This window comes from Dysidea avara, chromosome 3 (assembly GCF_963678975.1).
Source record: "Dysidea avara chromosome 3, odDysAvar1.4, whole genome shotgun sequence".
Lineage (NCBI taxonomy): Eukaryota > Metazoa > Porifera > Demospongiae > Dictyoceratida > Dysideidae > Dysidea > Dysidea avara.
In genome coordinates this window covers 14,079,799-14,103,827 of record NC_089274.1, presented here as the reverse complement: position 1 = coordinate 14,103,827, position 24,029 = coordinate 14,079,799, and the positions used below count along the sequence as shown (strand labels likewise).

The 24,029-nt window shown below is 37.5% G+C and overlaps 2 protein-coding genes across 2 annotated transcripts in view; one reads left to right on the top strand and one right to left on the bottom strand.

Annotated features, from left to right (window-relative positions):
- On the bottom strand, nt 1-9,294 carry LOC136249492 (uncharacterized). Its single transcript, XM_066041517.1, has 2 exons — nt 9,185-9,294; nt 1-3,960 (listed from the first exon to the last, which is right to left on the bottom strand). The coding sequence occupies exons 1-2, from the start codon at nt 9,194-9,196 to the stop codon at nt 166-168; spliced, it is 3,807 nt and encodes a 1,268-aa protein (XP_065897589.1). The 5' UTR covers nt 9,197-9,294; the 3' UTR covers nt 1-165.
- A 1,134-nt stretch (nt 9,295-10,428) lies between these two features.
- LOC136249491 (CD5 antigen-like) overlaps nt 10,429-24,029 on the top strand; it is an 18,943-nt gene continuing 5,342 nt past the window's right edge. Inside the window, exons 1-6 of the mRNA XM_066041516.1 lie at nt 10,429-10,590; nt 12,762-12,951; nt 13,321-13,472; nt 15,790-15,952; nt 17,606-17,724; nt 22,541-22,733. Of these exons, the coding sequence (XP_065897588.1) occupies nt 10,536-10,590; nt 12,762-12,951; nt 13,321-13,472; nt 15,790-15,952; nt 17,606-17,724; nt 22,541-22,733 (872 nt within the window). The 5' untranslated portion in view covers nt 10,429-10,535. The remainder of the gene's footprint in view (nt 10,591-12,761; nt 12,952-13,320; nt 13,473-15,789; nt 15,953-17,605; nt 17,725-22,540; nt 22,734-24,029) is intronic.

The following is a 24,029-nucleotide window of genomic DNA, read 5'->3' as shown; positions in this document are numbered from 1 at the left end:
TAAAATTATAACAATGGTAAAATGGATATTTCTTTCTAAAATCAAAGATAGACATGTAGACAGCGATTATCTACAAAGCTAATTAACACACAGTATTACACCCCTCTTTAATTAACTAATAGTTGTCATAATATAAATACATGTACCAGTTAACAAAACTTATTCTCATTCATCACTGTCATCTTGATCATCATCAACGTCATCATCAATCCTGCTAAACAATGCGCCATAACTAGGACCATCCATTTGTTCAATGAAGTGGTTGTCATCTGTATAAGAATCAAATGTCATTGTGCTATGTTGTCTTTTATGTGCTCGTCTTATTCTAAACACAACGTAACTTATGATAAACAATAATGGAATCCACGGCAATATAGTTTGAATCCATAACAAGATCTGATTTTCTGATACCTTCTGAGATTCCACAAATTCTGAATATCCATAAAAGCAATTGATCAAAGCTATAATTGAAAACATCACAATATCAGCTCGGTTGTAAATCTTCTTCTTGTATGGTTGAATCAAAGCATGTAGGAATAACATAATTACACCTAACACAGATAAGGCAAAGTATGCTTGATAATCAAACACAACTATAGGCCAAACAATCTTAGCCAAAAAGCGATAAACACAATAAAAACCAGCAAACACTTTACAGTTGGGCTTGAGTTCACTCCAAAATGCATCAAACACGGGCTTGAGCTTATAAAGTGGAATCCATCTTCTTAGAGTATGCACAGTTGTAGTGTCATCCCATCCAAAGTATCCAATAGTTGACAGAACAACAGGATAACCTATTAGTATTAGTGGAGGAAGGATTCCGAATATTAGTAAAAATGCAAGTGCAGTTATTGCATACGGAAAATGTTTCCTACCAAAGTAATCCACAGTGCCATGTTTAAATGGAACATACACAGATTGGTGATTGCCAGTTTTGTCTTCAAAAACTGCATATCCCAAAATACTAATTGAAATATTAACAAAATCAGCATAAGTCAACAATAAAAATGCAATAAAGCCATGTACCACAGTTTGCTGCATGGATGTTCTCCTCCTAATAGCCATCACACAACGTCTAATGCTATGCCAGAAATATTTGATGGGTATACAACCAGGACAATACCTGATAACACTTATTATAATAACCATAATCAACAAGGGATATAGCGCAGCTAGATATCGCAACAAGTAATAGTCCATAACAGTCATCTTCGGTGACAAACAATAGTTTGTGAAAAATGGTAAGTCAAATTTCAAGCTCATGACATTTATAATAACCCCATAAATCATACTGATAATCTGGATTACATCATTGTGGTGATAGTAATTTGCAGAGTATATTTGAGAAAAAACAAGGAATGAGTGAATAGGTCCAACAGCAAGGTTCATGTTCAACACCAACAGTAATACAAACACAATGGTAATTGGTATATATGTAGTGGTAATATGAATGATCCATGCAGTGTAGTGAGATCCTTTACATTTAACACAGTTGTTTCCACTAGCTGATAAGCCAAATCCAGGTGCACAATCACCACAAAGTGTTCCAACTCTGTTTTGGCACAAAGCATTGCTATCGTTATATAAGGTAACACTGCTTTCTTTACAAAATGAAGTTGGGCATTCAGTGGTAGTAAAAAAGTTATCAATTTTACCAGCCCAATAACCAGGCTGCATGTAAACTACTAATTCACTTGAACTGCAGTGGCTTAATCCAAGATACCTTTCAGGGATACAGACGCATTTGCCATTCTTTAAGTAAAAACCAAGTGGACAATCTTCCACTGAAACATCAACATAACCTACATGTTTTCTGCTGTCAACAGTTACAAACTGAAGATAAAAGTTACCTATTGTTTTATTGGCTATAAACAGTGAACTACCGTTACTTTGTACAACTGGGTTGGGTATCTCCACTTCTTGATTGTCACTAAATATACCAAAAATGGTTGGGGTCGTATCACCAAAATCGTTTTGTGCTTCAAATGGAAATGAGAAGATTTCACCAGGAGATACCTTTAGATTATCAGTTGTAGAACAGCTTTTGAAGGATCTTGCTGATGTTTGAATAAATTTGGAGCAAGCATTGGCTGTAATAAATTCAAAATTTGTCCAGTTAAGAAACACATTTCTCAGAGTAGAATTGTCTACCACATTAAACGATCCATCCCAAGCACAATCAACTACTGTTGTAGTGTATATTGCATCACCTCCATTATCTGCAGAGGCACAATTATCTATAAACCTAAAACTAACATTCTCCCACTGGTCAGGAGGCTTAATACCATCAGTATAGCGAATGAAACATTTAGCAGTAGATATCAGGTCATTTTCACCACTTTTATGAGCATATATGGCACCACCTAAACTAGTAGCAGAGTTGTTGATGAACAATACTTGTACATTAGGTGATGCACGTATCCATGAATAGCCACTTAAGTACAGTGCACCACCTTCGCTGCCTTGATTGCTGGTAAAGTTAACAGTAGCATGGGAATAGAGATTAATGCCGGCTCTAAAAGCTGCAATGGCACTACCTGTGTTGTTGTAAAACTTTATTTGCTGTGATAAATCTACAGTGATACCATCCAAGTACATAATACCCATTCCCGGCCAATAACCTCCAGAGATATTATTGCTACCAGCATCAATGACACCATACTTAGCATATTTGCTACTAATTGCAAACCCACTAACCAGATTTCCTTCAAATGTACAGTCTCTAAACAATGGGTTCACCAGTTGACCATTCTCAGTTGAATGTAAAGTGCTCAAGTCAATAGCAGCCCCTAACCTAGCCTGGTTATCATACCAGTGGCACCCAGTAAAGCTTAAGTGATTTGTTGGATAAAGCACACCAGTCTCTCTACCAGAATGAAATGAAAATCCACCACCAGTGAATGCAAAATTTGATTCAAAAACAGTATCAACAAATGTTGCACTGTTATGTAAGATTGTAGTATTGCTATTGAAGATAATAAAGCTCAGCATTGCACCACCTCCGCTTGTGCCCGTATAACCAAGTCTCTCTGAAATGATCTCATTTAACCCAAAATAACAGTTTGTTACAGTTAAATTATTGCGGTTAGATGTATCTTGTAGTTCAATAAACATTCCAGCCCCATATATAGCAGAATTATTTGTGAACAAACACCTTATAATCCCAAAATTATTATAGCTTGCATTTCCTTTAAAATAAATAGACAGACCTCCTCCTCTGCCAAATGCAAAATGAGTATATTTACCTGCTCGAATAAAAGCAGTTCTTTTCGGATCAGTGGTCGAACCAAGATTCTGAGTAAAATTAGAATACTCAATTGTATATGTCGCTTTGGTAGTAAATTTTGGTTCTATGTTCTTACAATCAATAGCATTTGTACCTGGTTGACATAGACTAAACTCAATATAAATTCCTCCACCTCCTGAAAAGTTGCCAGTCTCGTTAGACAAAATTTTATTCCCAACAAAGTTACAATGTGAAATGCTAACATCTCCTATTGTATTGTATATCTGTATACCCACTCCACTGCTATTCTCTATTGTAACAAAACTCAATGACAAATTATGACAGTATTCAAACAGAAGAGCAGCTTTAGATATAAGAGTGTTATTAGGAGAGTCTGGGTTCACACTGGTACTGTTGAACTTCATACCACAATTATGAAAGGTAACATTTCGGAACTCAATGTTTGACACATTTCTGAAAGCCAATCCTGCATTGTAATGACAATGGATTGTGGAGTTTTCTTTACCAAATATTTTAATAGACATCATATCATTAAACATGTTAGTTGCTTTGTTATCTTCAAGATGAAATATTCCATTGTTAATGTAAAACTCAGAACATGACTTGTCAGAGAAATGGGTATTCAAACTGACACTGATGTCTGTGATGTTGCATGCATGGTCAAACAGACAAAATGAAAGATGAAACAGTTGAAGCAAAACTAGTAAAAATCCCTAATAGAACAAACACATTAGATCACATATACAACATAATTAACTACACGTGAGTATATAATATATTCTACTACTAATACCAAACTGTATACCTACACTATACTCAAACATTTTTTTAAAATTACAACTGAATACCAATTACATTATTGATTTTGGTTCACCCCAATCAATGCATGATCCCTGTAATAAAAAAGTACATCAGATATCCTATAGCTTGTTCAGATAAGTGAAATTGTTCAGGTAACTAAAGCCTGTGCTTTTATATACAGAGCTCCATTCAATTGCTCTAATAGAACGGTCATTTACTCTATACTTAGTACAAAATACTCTAATAGAACAGTCACTTTCGTTCAGATAACAGGTTAGGATAAGCAAGGACTGAGATGAGAAGCCGTCAGTAACTGCTGTCACCCAGGATCACTGATTTCACAAATGTGTTTTTATACCACCGAGTGATCCTTGGGTATGTGATTGATCATTAAGGGTGTGTGGTCATTGTGCCTTGTTGTCTAAAGCGAAAGCGAATTCAGCTGGTTTATTAGGGGCGTGGTTGGCATGCTCTGTTTTACCGATTGTTATTAGTGCAGCAAGATTATTAAGTGGCATGTCTTCTCTAGCAAACTGATTCTTACATGTACAGCTATCTCTATTCCCTTTGCAGTAGCTTAAGTGCTTCAAATAATTTGTATGTATGCATGCACCTGTAAGGAGAGCATTGATACAGAAAATTAATGTGTTTCCTTGCATGAAGAAAATAGTAGCTAGTAAGATTGGAGATAAAAGGTAACAGAGGACACCTGTTAGAACCCCAAGAGACACAGTGAAAAACACATGCCACCAGTGAGTTTGTTATTGTGGCATAAATGGTGGTTGTATGATGTGTTTTTTACCCTCTAGCCTGTGGTCATGTAAAAGAAAGTAGGCAGACCAAAACTTTGGTATTGTTTTTCAATATTACCTCTGCAAGGGTTTTCTTAGTTTTAAGGCTAGATTTGACGTTAGGCACACTAAGACTTTCTGTGAAGGTTTGTTTCATCGTGTAAAGCAGTTTTTAGCTGCAGTATTATAATGGGCACCCTTTCTTTTGGGGGTATCCTCACTATACAGTACGGTAAATGGAAATTGCACTGGCTGCATGTCTGTTCCCAAGTCATCGCGTACCAATAACGACTGGACAAAAGATTTATTGGATCCACCACTTTCTTTTTAACAAGGCATACATATTTATTCTGCTAGTCTTTGTCACTTCACCTCCACCATAGATAGTATATAACACGGGATTGGAAGTTCCGTTTTGTGCACTAGCATTCTGGAAGTAATTAATTTGGCTGTTGTGCCATATTATTAGTTGCATTGCTATCTCAGTTGCTATGCTCTGTTATTACAAGACGGTCATTGGCACGTATACCAGGAGCTATAAGTTCATCTGCATGACGCCAAGATTTGTAATTGCTACACTGAGCCACTCTAGCTTCAACATAATGACAACAGATGTCAGGAGGATGCTTAGAAATACAGGAAACAGGTGCACAAATCAAGTGACTGCACCTGGTTATCAGATCAGATGTTGATTGTACCAATGTGTGACACAAACTATTTGAAATTGGCTCAAATTCAATACAATGCCACTAGTTTTACTGTTATGTCTTCAAATACATGGTAAGGCATAGACTACGGTTTCCATGACAAAAAAAACAACTGGGTATAAAATACTATCTTATACTTCATCATCCTAGGCACTTCCCATAGTTCTGCACTATCCTTAAGCCGTTCCAAATAAAATTCACTGTTTCTCGTACACCACCTGCATCTCTTTACTACCAGCACTAAAAAGTTCCATTATTCCGTATTCTTTTTCCGTCATTCTTGCATACGGGTCATTCCATGTCAAATCAACAAGGAATTTAAGGTCACCTCTCGGATTTTGACGACACTTGGTATGTTTGTAGTACCTGTGGTGCTTATCACTCATGCAAATTTTTAGCTCCATACATTCCATAGTTTCTGATTTATGACCACAAATATTTTGAATATTTCATGAAAATTTGGTCTATTTCTGGTTAGAAAATCAACTGCAACTTTGTACTGTGTAGATATTTTTAAACACAGTTGTCACTGATGGAAGACTGTTGATTGACCTTTCCAGTGATCCCTAAATTATGGGATATCTACTTAATTCAAAAGTACTTCATTGAAAACTTTAATCCTTTATATTTTGAAAAATGCTGCTTGAAATTTTTCAAATTCTTTTGTGAATAATGAATGGGTCATAGTCTATGTTTGATAAAATTTTTGTGGTGGGATCACAATGGGCTCAAGAGATATAATGAATTATGTTGTGGTATGTGGAGGAATTTGCAGGCTATTATTGCTGTATTGGAGTGTACACCTCCAATAACCACTCACAACAAGGCCATGCCAAGTTTGTCTTACAGAGTGAAGGTGTCTAGGTAAATCGAAACCTGTATTAATGACCACCTGTATTGAAAGACCACCATATGCTGCAGTTAAATTATACTTCTTTAATGTATAGCACAAAAGCATCAACCCTTTCTAGAAAATCCAAAAATGGTCCTTATTAGACAGGTTGACTATAAATGAGATCATCATGTGTCCATAAACACATTAATGTTGTACCATCTCTTCAGGTATACCTTATTTATTAAGTAAAATCTTGTCATAGTACTTACATACATATCCCCTCTCTACACTATTCAAGTTACGTACATGGCTGCATAGGTACAACAGACCTCCTCAAAAAGGATATCTGGGTACCTTGATAGCCTCATGATCTCACTTTATAATTGTACGTACATTTTGGACCCAAGAAAAGTCTGGTTTCTCAAAAATGAACACTTTATCAATGGTCCAGGGAATAGAAGAGTTACACTGTATATAGTAGATGCATTACTTGTACCAAGAGTTTTTCTATTATTAACACTTGCTTGTACCTCAATGCGTGATTTATAGTACTGTAATTACTAAAATTAATGGGTTTTCAACGTATTTTGTGTTCACGTTTTTGAAGATCAGTACAGGTAAATGTTAAATAGGTGGTCAACATGTTTACTTCCCACGTGAGTATGTATATGAATTTATGACTTGATCTTCAAAGTGGTCGTGAATGTAAAGTAATGTAGTAATTAATTTCACACATTGAGGTACAATTAATGCATGTACGTATATGGCAAAACCCCTCCATTGTTAGGACCATAATGAAGTGCTCATATTACAGAAGCTACAGAAGTATCTTGGTCCAAATGTATGTGCACCGCTATAGAGTGGGAACACAGTGTATAAACAGGTGTCCTGGTTATCAAGGTATCCAGTTATCCCTGCTGAGGAGTTCTGTTGTATGTATCTATGCAGCCACATATGGAACTTAAATATGGCTAAATCCACTACAGTGGGATTCAACTTAATAAAGAAGATACTTGTGAAGAGATGGTACAACATTTACATGATATTTATGGACACATGGTGGTCAGATCTGTATAATTTATAGTCAACCTGTCTAATAAGGACCATTTTTGGATTTGCTAGAAAGGGTTGATGCTTTTGTGCTATACATTAAAGAAGTATAATTTAACTGCAGCATATTGGTGGCCTTTCAGTACAGGTGGTCACTAATACAGGTTGCAATGTACCTAGACACCTTCACTCTGTAAGACAAACTTGGCATAGCCTTGTTGTGAGTGGTTATTGGAGGTGTACACTCCAATACAGCAATAATAGCCTGCAAATTCCACCGCATACCACATCATAATTCATTATATCTCTTGAGCCCATTGTGGTCCCACCACAAAAATTTTAACAAACATAGACTATGATCCAATCATTATTCACAAAAGAATTTGAAAAATTTCAAGCAGTATTTTTCACAATATAAAGGATTAAAGTTTTCAATGAAGTACTTTTGAACCATAATTAAGTAGATATCCCATAATTTAGGGATCACTGGAAAGGTCAATCAACAGTCTTCCATCAGTGAAAATTGTGTTTAAAAATATTTACACAGAACAAAGTTGCAGTCAATTTTATAACTAGAGATGGACCAAATTTTCATGAAATATTCAAAATATTTGTGGTCATAAATGGAATGTATTGAGCTAAAACTTTGCATGAGTGATAAGCACCACAGGTACTACAAACACACCAAGTTTCGTTAAAATCCAAGAGGTGATCCTAAATTCCTTGTTGATTTGACATGGAATGACCCATACCCTACAAGCTCAGTACAAAACAATCTCTAAGGGTGTCTGGTGTCAGTGTGCTGTTAAGTCAGCACAGATTCACATGTTATTTCTGCAACTTAAACGGCAAAATTAAGTTTGTTTTTCATGCAGCTTGTAATTGGTATGGTAGTGCAAGGAAAATATAATGGCTTAAAAGCTGCTAATCTCATAATGAAGAAATAATGGAAATGGACCGCCTGAGTACAGGACGGGAGTGGCCTTAGTGAAGTAGGCATTTAAACGACCACCAGACTTAAAGCCTTTTGTATCCCTTCACCAACCAAATGGCAATCCACGAAACTACGAGGAGTGAGTACCCAGAATGTACACATTATATTGAGTGCTTCCAATCCCATGTTATTAGTATCTATGCCAAGGGTGGAATGAGTTGTCAAATGAAAGTTATATTTTCAGATTTCTACCCTAAGGTCTTTGTTGTAACTAATTGTTTGCCTTGGGGTGTTTTTTTACATTTATCACGTCTTTCCAAGTTCTTGCAGTGCAAAGCATCACACACTAACATTGTTTCAGTATGCCCAGCTCTTTCAGTGTACATAACTACACCTGTAATGTTCTGTGGCTGTTGAGTTGTAGGCGTAGGCATGTTTAAATTCCTATGAGTCAGTAGTCGTCACTGAAAATCCGCTGTTGAACAACTGCACACACACGTGCTTGTACAACGCATGACGCTTTGCATTGCAATAACATTGGAAAACCGCAAAACTTTTGTGACTGTGTAGTGTGTGCATGTGCACGTGCTGAATTACATCACAAGCGAGATCAAAATCACAATTAACCAAAGTTGTCTTACACTCCATGTGTCTGATCATAGTCCAGACATAGATAAGAGATAGTTTATACTACATGCAAGAGTTCATAATAAAGTAAGGGACTCCTGTTATCTGTCTGATACAACCGGATGCAACAGGTTCTCGAACAGGCGGGTACAGGTTAATAGTCATGGGTTAATGTACAAAAAAAATGCTCACTGTTCCATCCATGGCCAGTCAAGAGCTTAGTGTCGAGTAAAACTTGCTGCCTTTTGTTTGATACTAGCGCCGTTCCTAAGGAATTGGGTTCTCCATCTCCGTTCGCCTCCGTTTATATGGTTTTGTTTACGTCACTATATTATTATTGATTGTGGTTTTCTGTTTTAAATATGTCGGCCGGAGATTATTCAACTGGAGCCACCGTTTTTGTATTTGGGGCCTCCGCCATTGGAGGGAGCTACTTGTTTCAGTACTTGTACAATGTTATAGCGGAGAGAGCGGTAATGTTCAAAAGGACACCAAAGTTCACCTCATTCGGGAGAGACCTTCAAAACTTCTTAAGCAACCAACCAAACCGTGAAGCTATGGTGCTAGTAGAAGGCTCTGTAGAACAATATGATGACAAAATGTTGACATCACTGAAAGGAGAATTGACTGGGGCTGGTAAGGTAGTCCAAACCACAGAGTATTTCAAATCAAGAGTTGAAAACACTGAAAATACATGGCGAGACTCCTCAAGGTCTACAGAGAACGTGCGAGCCTCTGTGCCATTCGCTTTACGAGATAACAGTAATAATGTCATCATTGTTAAGGGCATTCACACTGCAACTGGCTTCGATCAGTTGTTACAATTAGCATACCAAGAGCACTTGACAGACAAAGGAAAAACTTCGGGAGATTTTGCAACAGGAATGCTGGTACAAGAGATTCCGACATCCACAAGCTCACAAGAATACTTGTTAGTGTTTGGCACCCTGTTTGGGGGATATGGTAGAGCTGCTCTAAGTAGTACAGGTACAACATGGCTTGGTGGGAAAAATGAAGCAGTTACATTTTATCCTGAAGAAGTTGGATCATCAATAAGAGACTTGATTGACTCACAGGAGCTTCTTGCTCGTACATTCAGGTGGTTATCATGGATGCTGTTTGTAGGTGGTGGTTGTGCATTAGTTTTATTCACTATTCCTTTTCTCTGGAGGGTGTTTCAAGGACGTAGACCCACCCGTCGTTCAAGTCATTTAAAGTCTTTAACTGATTGATCATGTGAATTACGCAATATATTTTACCAATATAGTTGGGTTACAGTTAAGGGCCATTCATGTTCTAATCTGTGTGATTAGCTGATTGCATGCGTAATGTAAAGGACAGCAAATTTTGTGTGTATAATTATGTACTGAGAATTTTATCATTATATTTACCAAACATGCAGGTGCATCAAGGGGAAGTCCCATGAATATAGATAATGGTGTTTCAAGTGCGCTAACCAGATTGTAAGCGCACGTGTGCAGTTCAGAATAATCGTTTTGGTGCTTCGTCAGGAACAAACGAATGAGGGAGAGAGGAGCCCATTATGTCAAGCCTTATTTGTGTAATCTGTTTACTGAGTCTGGTGTTATCCACTCACGGTGAGTCGGGAAGTATAGATATCATTTTGTTCGGACAATAAGCTCACACCCTTGACTACACCATTACTCATATTGTCATGCAAAATACATGTGAACGCCCCACGCGAAAATCATAGGTGCCTTTGTTTCAGTGCGAGCTTCAGTGCGAGCTTCAGTGTGAGTACATTTGAAATTTGTTGAAACAAGTACAAGTTAACGATCCTTATGGAGATGAGAGTTGTATCTACATTTGTTCGTTATTGTTGTTGCTACCACTCAAGTAATAGACTGGCACTCCAGTGTTTCATAGTCTTGTTTAGACTTTATATAATAGCACTCAGCTTGACTTATCAACATGGTTATGTATAATCAAGCCCATATGTCCATTCACAATGAGTGCCCATGATTTTTATTCAACAAACTTTTCTACTAGCTAATCGATGCCTTCAGCTAGTCTGGTGAGGCCACCCCGTCCTGTTTGTGAACGGGCAGCTGCACCAGACTAGCCTTCAGCCAAGCATATTCTGACTGTGACTTTAATTTTGTTACTCTTCAAGGTCCGAGAATACCTGTCTGTTTACCACAGCTATGAACTTTCTTTGTCCTCCTTTGGTATCCTGTTTCTTCACTACGTTCTCTAATTGATAAGTGCCAGCCCAAAGAATATATGTGACTGTGGCTATACAGCTTGGTAGAGCTGAGTGAAGACCTGTGCTGTAAAATTCCTTTCATTTTAGCTAATTTCAAGCCTTGTAGTGTATGGACTTTTACTTAGCCCAATTCATTGCTATGCATTCTAATTCATCGTTATGCATTCCTCTTTCATTCTGAAGACAACCATGGGAAACTTAGGTGTTGGCTACTTGCACAGTGGATGCTCTGGAAATGGTATAAAACATGGTACATATAGTTTCAACCATTAGAGTGCTATACCACTCTTATTACTTGAAATACTAAACCAGGCATCTCCAGTTATATAATTTTTATGATTATCATAGATTGTCCTTATATGGAGATAAACTGTGATGTCCATCTGTCATACAATGCCTGTAGTTAATGAGCCCACAAATCGCATTTAGTTCACCACTTTGTTATCATGTATTCATGTACTAGTATGACTTCGTGTTCAGTTTACAGCACTTGGTCTGGTAGGACACTGACACCAGATCATATTACATACACACACACACACACTAGTGCTGAGCGATAGTAAAAATTTTACTATCACGATAGTTACTCATTAAATATCGCGATAGTGAATACTATCCCGATAGTTTATGAAACACTTTACTCTTAACAAAGTCTTAGTTGTATAGCTATGATTTGTAGTCATATAGAAAGTTATTTTGCATGCACAGGACATTTGTTAATTAACTTTGTGGGCGGATGATGAATATGGACTTTGGGAAAGCTTTTACATGCCACTCCTTTATAAGAAAGCTGGTATTACCAACTGTAAAACCGTATAGAAGGGTTGTTAATACCATTTTAATGCAGATCTGAGCTTATCATAACTATCACGATAGTGATATCCCTACTATTGCGATAACGATAGTGATTTACTATCGCGATATATCGCACTATCGATACTATTGCTCAGCCCTAACACACACACACACACACACACACACACACACACACACACACACACACACACACACACATGCACATACTCATACCTGTCTTGCATACTGCCCATCAGAGTCGCATGGGCCTCCACAAAACAAGGGAACAAAATTTTGTGGTCACACTGGTGGATAACATTTCCTTTGATATATAGCTAGGCCCCAGCACTCCACGACAAATGCTGGCAATGTTCACATTGAATAGCTCCATACTGCTTGCAGATTGGTTCTCATCCAAGCATTTATGCCACTTCAAATCACCAAGTTCTGTTACAAACATCACACAAAATAGGTTGACCTGTGACTGCATTAGTGGCCTGCATGGGTCACTTATTCACACTGCATTTGCGCATAGAAGTTACCTTTACTGTGAAACCAGTGCTCGACACTGAGCTGCACCAGACTGCTCCTCAACAGGCTGTTCTCTTTCTGCAATGCACTTGTGGCAAGCCCTATCACTTTTTTCTACAAAAGAACCACATCCATACAGAATGTACTGTACACATGCACACACACGCACACAGGCAAATATAAAAATATTTTTTGATGTGATATATTGCTGTCTAGGTCAGGTATGTAGTGATGGAAATGTCAACCTGACGGGTTCTTCTGTGCAGTATGCTGGCCGTGTGGAAATCTGTGATAATAATCAATGGAGTATAATGTGCGGTTCTGATTGGACTCTGAAAAATGCCTTAGTGGTATGTAAACAGTTGGGATATCAAGACGCCTGGACTTATGCTACTGATGATGTTGGGTAGGCCACTGGCGGATATACATAGTGTGCGCATGTGTATGTTAGCAGTCTCAATCACACATGCACATTTCCACATACGCATCATATTTGGCTGTAATCACTGGTGTACTACAAAAGTTGCCCACATTGACATTTTATGTACTTGTCATATTTTCACAATATTGAAAATGTTATGTGTGCTACCAAAAAGGGGGTAACTTCTTTTCTTAAATTATATCCTCTAAAGTACATGTACTAAATCCTTCCTGAATTCTGGGAAGGAAAGATTGTAAACAAAGCCAAACCTCAAAACTTTAAATTTGTCTATTGAAAACTGTTCTTGTTGTGTATAATGTCTTGCTAACATTATTGATGCCTGATTGTGTAAAGGTACTCAAATGGATCAAATACTAGCATGTGTCGCACTTCACCTCGCTGTAATGGGACAGAGGAAAGATTAATTGAGTGCAAAGATGGGACAGGTTTTTTTGAGACTGATAATTGTACTGCTGCTGCTTCAGTGGTGTGCCGTCAACAATCCAGTAAGTAATCCATTGATATAGTAAAACAAATGCTAAAAGGATAACTGGAAAGTGATTTGTAACTGACTGCTTTTGTGTCTGTATGTACTGATATTGTTAACAGTTCAAATCCTTTTAAAATAGCCTTCTCTTTCCTGCAAATGTTGTCATGTTTTTTGTGTAAATGTGTCTTAGTATTCCAAGGTCTTAATAGTTATTGGTTGAAAACATTAGAAGCACATGCATCATGCATGGTATGATTACATAGCCAATGCACTATTTCATATATGTTTGTACAAATATTTGAAGTGTATGGGTTGCAGATTCTGCAGTTGATTAATTATATGTAGCAAATTTTTGATCTTTGGGTTTGTGTATATATCAGGATTTGTCGACTATGCATGTAGAATATATTTTATAGCATGTTCTACTGTATTATAGGGCATTGGTGGTCTCCTATGCCCATGGTAATTCTCTAAAACATTATACATGCCAATGCCTCATACTATTGCATACAATATAAGGGAGAGCTATATGTATATTATCCTGTAACTGCCAGGTGTCCTGTTTGGATGTACTGTAACATGTTAGCCTTTGATCAGATTAATACTTCAGCTAATCTAGTAGTGGTAGAGAACGGATAAGATCAACATTTTATTCTGAGAACAGGCTGAGGTGTTATTTACAGTACTGTATTAGCTGCAAGGTTGCAAGTGAGTCAGTACTGCCGTGGATACCATCCTAGTAAATTGGGACTGGAAGCTCCGTTTCATCCTTGTTGTTCCAGAAGTAATTAATTTGACTGCTGCGTCATATCATTAGTTGCGTTGCTATCTCGGTTGCTATGCTCTGTTATCACAAGATGGTCATTCCAGGAGATGTAAGTTTGTCCTCATGATGCCAAGATTTGTAATGCCACTCTAGACTTCAATGTAATTACAACAGATGTCAGGAATACACTTTAAAATACCAGAAAAGGGTACACAAACTAAGTGACTACGCACCTGGTTTTCGCTGGAAAAGCTCTGTAGAAGATGTTGAACTGTACCAAGGCATGGCACAAACCATTGGAAATTGTGCCAAATTTAATGCAATGCCATTAGTTTTACTGTTATGTCTTCAAAGATATGGAAAGACATAGACTACTGTTTCCTTGAGTAACAATGTGCTGCGAGACAACTGGGATTGAATAGTATAAAAATATTCGCTCATATTTCATCCTAGGTGTAGTGTGCTTACTATACTTTTGTACGACCCTTAGGCATTAAAATAAGCAGATTTTTTAAAACCTTTTGTGAAAAGGCATTCTGCGAAACTACAAGGAGTGTGTACCCGAAATGTACACGTTGTATTAAGTCAGTGAACAGAGCTTCCTATCCCATGTTGTTAGTATAGCATCTTTGGTACTGCTGACCTGACAGACTTCCTGACCCGAGTAGCAATCCGGGGTCTGACCCAAAGAGAGGCGCTAGATTTTGTCATAGATAGTAATCAGTGTAATTTTGGGCATGCAATTCTGATAAGTGGGAATTGCCCAATGTTACCTACAGGCAACAGCAACACACAATTCCACTAAGTTGGCATGGTTCCACGTAAATTTCTTGAGTGCATACAACTACTTTTTCATCAGTACAATTGAGCTTGTAAATGTGATCTGATCTGGATATTCCATCAAGTAGACGAGACCTACTAGACCCAGATATTCTGGATGACCCAACACACAACTCAGATACAAAGACTATATCATCCCTGTACAAATATTATTTACCATACTTAAGCACAAGTTTTGTGGTGAGGGCATTACAAGATTTGCCACATTAGTTTCTCATGTACCAATTGCAATAATATGTGTGGGTGGATTTTTACTCTTTTATTAACTAGTCAGCTCAATTAAATAGCTCACATAACTCAAAAATTTAACTTTCTTATAGTCTGTACTAGCTACTGTACTGCTCATCAAATGCAACATCATCTCACACGAGTGTGAACAATTAAAGCGCTTGCTAATGAAAGGGTGTGGTACCTAATTCGCTTATGAGTATTCATCTCATTTCGTTTGAAATGAGTACTTGCAAGAGAAATGGGATTAGTGAGTTTTTTATCACACTTGTGCGAGACGACATTACATTTGAGCAGTACAGTAGTTATCAGCTTATAAAGCTTCGGCCAATACTGGTCGTTGTGCAGTAAGGAAAATGGCAACACAGGTGAAGGTGAAAAACAAAAGATAAGTGTACTGTATGTGGCCTTTAGGTTTCTTGTAATCAGGATTTGTGCCTGGGTCAGTTGTAAAATATGTGTGTTGTTAACAAATTCAACTAGTTCTTATGTTGTTTAGATGCACAAGATGTAAGACTTGTTGGTGATGTTGATGATACTGCTGGAGTGGTTGAAGTGTACTCTGATGATCAGTGGATGTCAGTGTGTTATAGTAATGATTCTTCAGAAGTGGCAAATGCAACTTGCCAGCAGCTGGGGTGGAACTACACAACCATACCACTGTAAGATCATTTGATTGATTTCTATCTCATGGTATCACATGTCAAGCATTTCTTAAAGTAGTCTCCTCTATTGTTTTATTGTATGGTACATACGTAACTAGTATCATACAGTATGGTATTACTGTATATTAGGGATTGTGAAGGTTTAGGCTTTTCTAGCCTAAAATATCACTTTAAAACCAGCCTCATTTTAGCTTGGCAGCATTGGATATGTGTAATCGAGGCCAAAAAATGTTTTCAGAGCAACCCTAAATCCTTCCAACAAGTTTAATAAAATTTTATTTTTATAACTGAATTTTCTACTAATTGACTGACTGATGCCTCCAGACAAGCATAACTCCACAATGGATAAGACTACAGGCTTGATTTCTTCACTGTTTGACATCACTTCATCCCGAGATGTGCTTTTTTGCCAACATCAGCAGCTACAGTTCATGTATCATGGACTTACCCCTTTTGTGTCCCAGTTCTTTTCACTGATAACGCAAGATGTCGATTCACAACAGCGTGATACAACTTCCCTGTGGCTGTGATGACTCAACTATCTATCACGCTAAATGCGTGTAATTTCTGTAGCAAGTGGATTGGTTGCAGAGTCACTTATCATACTGTACATTGTTTAGCAGTACATAGCTGAAAATGAAATGTAATGGCTACTTCAGTATTTGATTGTGGAGTGCATGTTTAGACGTGAAATTGATTTTATGGTATGCCTGGTGCCATTCTTTCTTTTGATACAGTATGTGTGGGTTCAGTAGTCATAATTATGTTATAAAAAGTAAACAAACAAGTAGAAGAGATTTTAAGGTATCAAAGGAAAAAAGTAGTCAAACAACAGAATAGCTTTTTATTTATTTATTAAGACTTTACAACAAAAGTGTTAAAGATACCTGGTCCTACAGCCTGTTTCAAGATGTTATATTAAGTACAGTATGTTTGAAAAGGTGCAGAAAGGGGAAAAAAATCCATCACTTGACCTGGGTAGCCTCAAACCTGCAGCTGTCCGATTTACACTCGAATGCTTACAGGAATCTGCCAGGTGGTCAGCTTGTTTTCCTTGTTCAACTGCCAGGGCTCAACCCAGAATATAAACCTAGAGGGGGCGAAGTAAGTCGCTTCGGATTCTAGGGGGGTCTGGGGGCATGCTCCCCCAGGAAAATTTTAAAAATTTAGGTGTAAATATACTCAATTTTGGTGAAATTTTACTGTGATGCCAAGTTGAATATTGACCATTAGATTATACAACTTTGGGATCAATTAAACCTTTCCATTTCTCAAGGCTTTAGGTATAAACCTAGGGGGGGCAATAGCTAACCCAGAGGGGGCCTGTGCCCCCGCCCCCCCTAGATTAACCCCTGACTGCATGTATTTGTATCCATAGAGAGAAGTTGTCTATACCTGCTGATATACTAATGGACATGTAACCACTAATTCAGCATAGTTATATAGACTGAAGTATAGGGATTAAATATATCTGCAGGTATAGACAACCTCTCTTGTTTTTTTGGCTATTCCCTTGTTTCACTACCTTTTTTTTTACCCTTGATCCCTATTCCAACTTAAAACTCCTTCTACTTGTACGTATATATGTTATGTGGTAATTACAACTACCATTAATATGCTGATCACAACTGTATATTATTGCTCGTTTAGACAATCAGGAAACACTGGGCCATGTGTACAGTGCAGACATCAAAACAACATTTTAGACTGCGACTCGCCATATCAGAATATGACAGACCATTTTTTGATAGTCAATTGCTCACTTTATAGTAAGAATAATTGTTAACGTACAATGCAATGTTTTCATCATGCAGCATTTCAGGAAATGTAATATTTAGGAGAGTGTTTGGCTAATTTGCATTTTGTTCACTAAGTTGTGGTCAGGTTCAAATGGCATTGAATCATCAGATTATCTAGGTGACATTTGTCTGGGCCATACAGATTTTATTTGTTTCATAAAATATCTGATGGATTTGATCATGTGAATTAATCATACTTGACAATGACAGTTAGTGAGAGATTAAGTGGGTAATTGGTATCAATTCAGTTTTGAATAAAAACGGGATAAGCTGTGGATTATTATTCCACCCCTATGGTAGCTCTTACATCTTGAGCATCTTCAGAGCTATAGTTATGATCTTTAGTCAAAAATTGCCAGCCCAGAGATTGTAGGAACTTACCTACAGTAGCTCTGTCAATTGTTGATTCAGTACAGAGTTTACAATATTTTCATAACATAATAGTATGAACTCTAGTGATACTAAGCATTACGTACGTAGATCTATGATGCAAGTAAACTTAACCCTTAAAGGTGCATAAATACTAGAATATTAAAAAGTAGTAATTTAAAGTGTAATAGGATCTAAATGATAAAAACTTGTACAAGAGGTGAATGATGGTATTACAACATAGCTTTGTAGGAAAATTCCTACATTGGCATGTCGTTCAGTGCCAAAGCAGGGATTTTCCCTCAGAGCTATGTTGTAATACCATCACTCATCTCTTGGCCCCAAGGTTAAGGTGGCACTGAACCGATTAAGTCCAGCCGCACAAAACAATTTGTTTCAACCCACGCGCTTAATGAGCTATTTTAGGGTGGCCCAAAACTTTGCTAGTGTACAACTTAATCTACGTGATACTTTAGCTTAGCATACAAAGTTTCGTAAAATAACGCGCCATCATTTTTCGCCTATAAAACTCTCAAAGTTTAGAACCCGATTTTAAAAATAATTTGGCCAATGAACAACCTAGCGCTAAGCCACTTCGGTTCCAACCATTTCTCACCTTGTAGAACAATTCTATACTTTCCTTTTCACTGATAACAACATGGAAAGTAGTGGGAAACACACACCTGTGAGCTACAACATTGGCTAACACCTCCATCGACTCCATCAAACCCGAATCGCAAAAATTCGAAGCATACTATTTTAGAGTATTGCTTACCCAATGCCTATACCAAATTTTGATGGTCTGTGGTGCATAATTTTAACAGTAATCATATAACAGTAATCACGTGATGGTAGCTGGTGCCGTTCGCCAGTGAATTAGCCAGAGTTGTGACAAGCTAATAGTTTTAAAGCGTGAATAACATTAGTTATATCAACAAAAGCAGCTGGGCAGTCTGTCTGTTAGTCCACTGAGGCGCTTCGCCGTGGTCTATGAATTTCCGCATTTGTTTGCGCATTACCACAAACATGCTGTACGATTAACTTTGTGCAGCTGCCCGTAATCGGTTCAGCACCACCTTAAATCCCTACTTCATTTTAAATGTTTTAATATACTAGTTTTGTTTAGTTTTTGTTATAGCTACAGCTATGATATGACCCCATGTGACTGTTTTATTAGAATATCGAATGTGGCTGATGTATTAGGATGACTGCTTTATTAGAATATCTCAAGCTCAGCCAACTGTACTATACGTGATATCTAAGGGGCATGGTCATGACATGCCTTGTTTTCAATGTGCTACCAAAAAAAGTGTGTATTTAATGATCGATCACTATAAGTACAGCTAGATCATTAAGAGGCGTGTCCCTTGATTGTTAATTCGTCCAGCTGTACTAGATCATAAAGGGGTGTGTCGCTTGATTGTTATTGGTTCAGGTAGTTCGTAAAGGGTCCTATACTATGCAGGTACATTGTCTACCAACTGTCTACCGGTAATGCCTCGATACAGTTTCCTAGCATAACTGAGACGACCGGCAGATTGAAGATAAAAGGAAATGCAAGGTGCAGAGGGCAAGCACTCATCAGAACCCCAAAAGGCTTTGTTATTGTGGCTAAATATAGTTGTCATACGATGTGTCGTTTAGCCTCTAGCTTTGAGACCGTGGTCAGGCTGGCAGGTAGGCAGGATGATTTTTTTTTAATATTATGACTTATGTATTGTTTTGTATAGGTTTAACGTTATATTTGACTTTAGATTCACTAAGACTCTTCCGCAAAGGTACTTTTTGCCCCTTAAGATATTTCTAGGGTGGTTTTTAGAGACAGGATTTTGGCAGGCAGCGTTCATTTTTGGAGCAATCCCTACTTAAACTGTACTACTATGCTGTTTGATAGGCAAGTGCGCATGGCTGTAAACAAAATACTGTAACTTTCAAAGGCTACTTCCTATGGCCACACAACTTACTTCATTGTATCCATAATGTAGCAGTAAGGATTAAAAGTCATACCTAGGGTTTTCCCCTTGCACTAAAGCGTGAAGCCAAGATTCGCCATGTAAGCAACTTCATTAAATGAACACGCAAATTCTTTACATACTTTATATAATTATCCATAACTCGATGGCAATTGCTCCTATCAGCTTGTAATATGAGCCATTCACTCCACCATTAAATTTTGAGTCAGGTCAGGCCAGTCAGACTCACGTGATTAAATCCACAATTGAGTAAACACTTTGAATCACAAGTCACTGTTGTTCTTTGCTTCATAACAAAGAAGTCTCTACTGTTACAGTGTTTATTTAGCTTTTCACAAGTAGCTCAGTGAATAAACTTTCGATCAATTTTAGGATAAAGGAGTTGAGCTACTCCACTTAATGTCGTCATGTATGCCTGTGTTGTGTAAATATGCATTCCCCAAAAGTTTAATGTGCCTTTAAAAGTTGTTTTGCTTTTTGAGATGATCTTTATATAATTAATGCAGGGCTGACTGCCACCATTTTCCCTTTCATTGTCTGCTCTGTTTAATTGTTCTTTAAGGTATAGTAAGTTTATGCTGTCCTGCTTCCAGGTCAGTGGTGCTGACCCAGAGCAGTCAATAATTTGCTTGTTTCACTATAGGATGGCTGCAATACTGCTGTAACACTGTTCACTACCAAATCTTAAGGCCTTTTTTCACTACAGTTGAATGTACATCGAAGCCGGATCAGACCATATTACACCTGAACCAATATGAAAAAAGTAGTACAATCACCGATGCTATTTAAATTTTTGATACGTAATCAATTAATTAATTCACGTGCTATGAAAGCGAATTGAATTCAATTGCTGCATACGTAGTATTGAAATGGATTAATGTCCATTCGATCCACTCTCAGTCTGACTACAGCTGGATCCGCATTCAGTGTGTATTAAACAGAGGCGGTGGAGCAGGCCAAAGGGTGAGGGGGTCAGGCCAGCTGTAAGTTGAAGACCGAAAAAAAAAAAGAAAAAAGTTTACCTGCTGACAATACCTCCACCAACTATTTCTCTTTATTTATAACTACACATATTAGCTAAGTAGCTTGCTACACTGCTTCTCTGAATACTGTGACTGCTCTATTAGAGTATCTAGATCCTGACTGTTCTATTAGAATATCTCGATCTTTTCTTGCTAACCATGTCCCATAAAATTGGGGGGGCCATGGCCCCCCTGGTCCCCCCGTCTCCATCGCCTATGGTATTAAAAGTGAAAAGGCCTTTATCTTTCAAATCTTAATGTGACCAGTCAACCCTTACTATAAATCCAGAACTTTTACAATTTAAACCTTACAGTATTTGTCAGCTGGAGAAAGTCACAAAAGTTTTTTCATAGTGGTTTTATTGTCTACCTTGTGACAGTTTATTTGCAAAGTTCGTAGTTCAAGTCATAAAATTCACACAGTATATGAGCAAGTTGTTGTTGCTACTTTTATCATATTATTTGTGGTGTCTAAAATACCTATTTAATTTTTTCTAATATGAAATAGGGATCCATCTGCTAAAACTACATGTAGCTATCGTATACCACATGACATTTGACATTAGTTAGATACATACATCAAGCCTTATTATGTTAAAGTGCATTTATTTTTAGTTGTATAAATAAATATTTGTACGAAAACTTTTAATGTCAGTGTTTTTAAACCAGGCACGCGCCTGGTTTACTGAAATTGTTTTCGTAAAAATGTGTGTGTGTGTGTGTGTGTGTGTGTGTGTGTGTGTGTGTGTGTGTGTGTGTGTGTGTGTGTGTGTGTGTACCTATCTATCTACTTATCTATGTTTGTCCGTATGCACCCACGTGAGCAAATCCTTTTAGTGGTAAAAAGCAGTCAATCTATGAAATTAAACACTAAAAATAATGAAGCTCATATTAAACTTGAGGATAGGTAAAGTTTGCACTGAGGCAGTTTCTTTTGCCGGTTTGAAATACGGGTGTAGTGACTCTCTACACACTCCGTGAACTACCTTCCCATTGGGTTCTTCGTGTATCTTACTACTGAAAAACACCATAGCAGGCCTCTTAGGAAACTATGAAATGCGTATCTCAACTCGAAAAGGAGTGTGTCCTTACGTACGCAAACAAAAATGAAGGGTAGCCTTGAGGTTTTGTAGAGAGAATTTGTAGGAAAAAACACTATAGACATATTATAAAACAGTTGAGAAGATACTTCTGTGAGCAATGCATAGCAACGTAATTAGAGAATTACAAATAATTCACCAATTATGAAATCCGAAATTACAATAACTGCATGCATTATTACAAACAGAAGCTTAGTTAAAATATATTTCCAGCTATGCAACTAGAACCTGGTTTTTAGAAGTAGCACGACATCAACTTGTTTGGATACATCAATTTTTGATTCTTGTGCCTTACTTGTGTTAACTGTCACTCTTTACACAGATGACACAGACTGGACAGTCACACTCAGTGGTGGTGATAGTAAAATGACTGGTGTTCCAGTGTTTGTGTATAATGGAAGGAGAGGACGTATCTGTGAATCAGAGTTTAATATCGATAAATCATTACCAAGGGATATCTGCCAGAAGCTAAGTTATGACAGAGGCAAACATGACCTTAGAAGCACTTCCATGAGGTAACTAGTATATTTAGTGAAGTGAAGATCCAAGTGATAAAAAGTAGTGGAATGAGATGAATGATGGTATTACAACATAGCTCTGTGAGAAAATCCCTTCATTATAACAATATATAGCATAATTTGGTGAGAACATCCCTACTTTGGTTTGAAAAAAACAATTGTTATAACATGCCAATGTAGGGATTGCTGTAGTACCATCATTCATTTCTTGTTTCACTATTTTTTATTGCTTGGATCCCTACTTTATTTTTAAATTAATATACATATATTAGTCATAGGATGGTGAAAGTGCAATTCAATATAAGAGCAATTCTTCACTGCCACCAGATCTCAGCAGTCTGGTATAATTGAGTGATATCCAAGCCAGTGGCAGGGGGTCTCCAGGAATATCAGGAAACTCCTTTGGATTTTAAAACATTAAGAAATTGAAACTTCAGGTTTCCTGAATCTGGAATCTTGTAAAACAGGGCACATTTTAACCTTTATCTGAGTTACATTAATAGTTTCTCACATGATAGCTACACCTGTAACATATTGTTTGAACAATAATTTGATGAAGAAAAGATACTAGTTAGATATCGAAACACAGGGTTCTACGGAATTTAGTAACTTGAAATGTCCTGTGTTGTAGCACCTGAGTGAAGTAAGGGTGCTACTACAGGGCCTGAGGGTTTCTAAATTCCCTGGAATCCTTTGTTTCGATGTCTAAAAGACCACAGCTTGTTGTTGTGCCTTCACAGCTGCTTGTTGTTGTGCCTTCACAGCTGCTTGTGGCATGAGAAATGTAGCATTGCCATAGCATTTAACAAGCTCACTGCACTTAACTGCACCTCCCTGTAATTAGAACAGCACTTGCTGTCCAGTTAAATGCCCACGGGTTGCCAATGTTACAGGCACATAATTGCCATGTTTTGTATCACCTCAGAGATGCATGGGGGGCTATTGAGACATAAACTAGGGTTCTACAGGATTTAGACCCTTGTAAGTAGCCAATGAAATTCGAGTATTTCATCTTGCTGTGGTCTAATAAAACAGTCCGGCAATACAAACATTCTGATATAGCAGTCACTTAGTTATGGAGAAAACCCCTTTTCAACATTCCTGCATATGCCCCTAAGTGGTGTCCAATCCCAAGTGGCTAAGACCATTGGAATGGTGACAGGTCAGAAGAAGTACATAGTTCCAATAACAGATGTCTCAGTTATGGTCAGTTAGTTTAGAATCAATGTGCTTGAACTAATCTGTGGTGAAAAGCACACTTTAATTCGATCTTGTTGCATGGTGGAGCCCTTA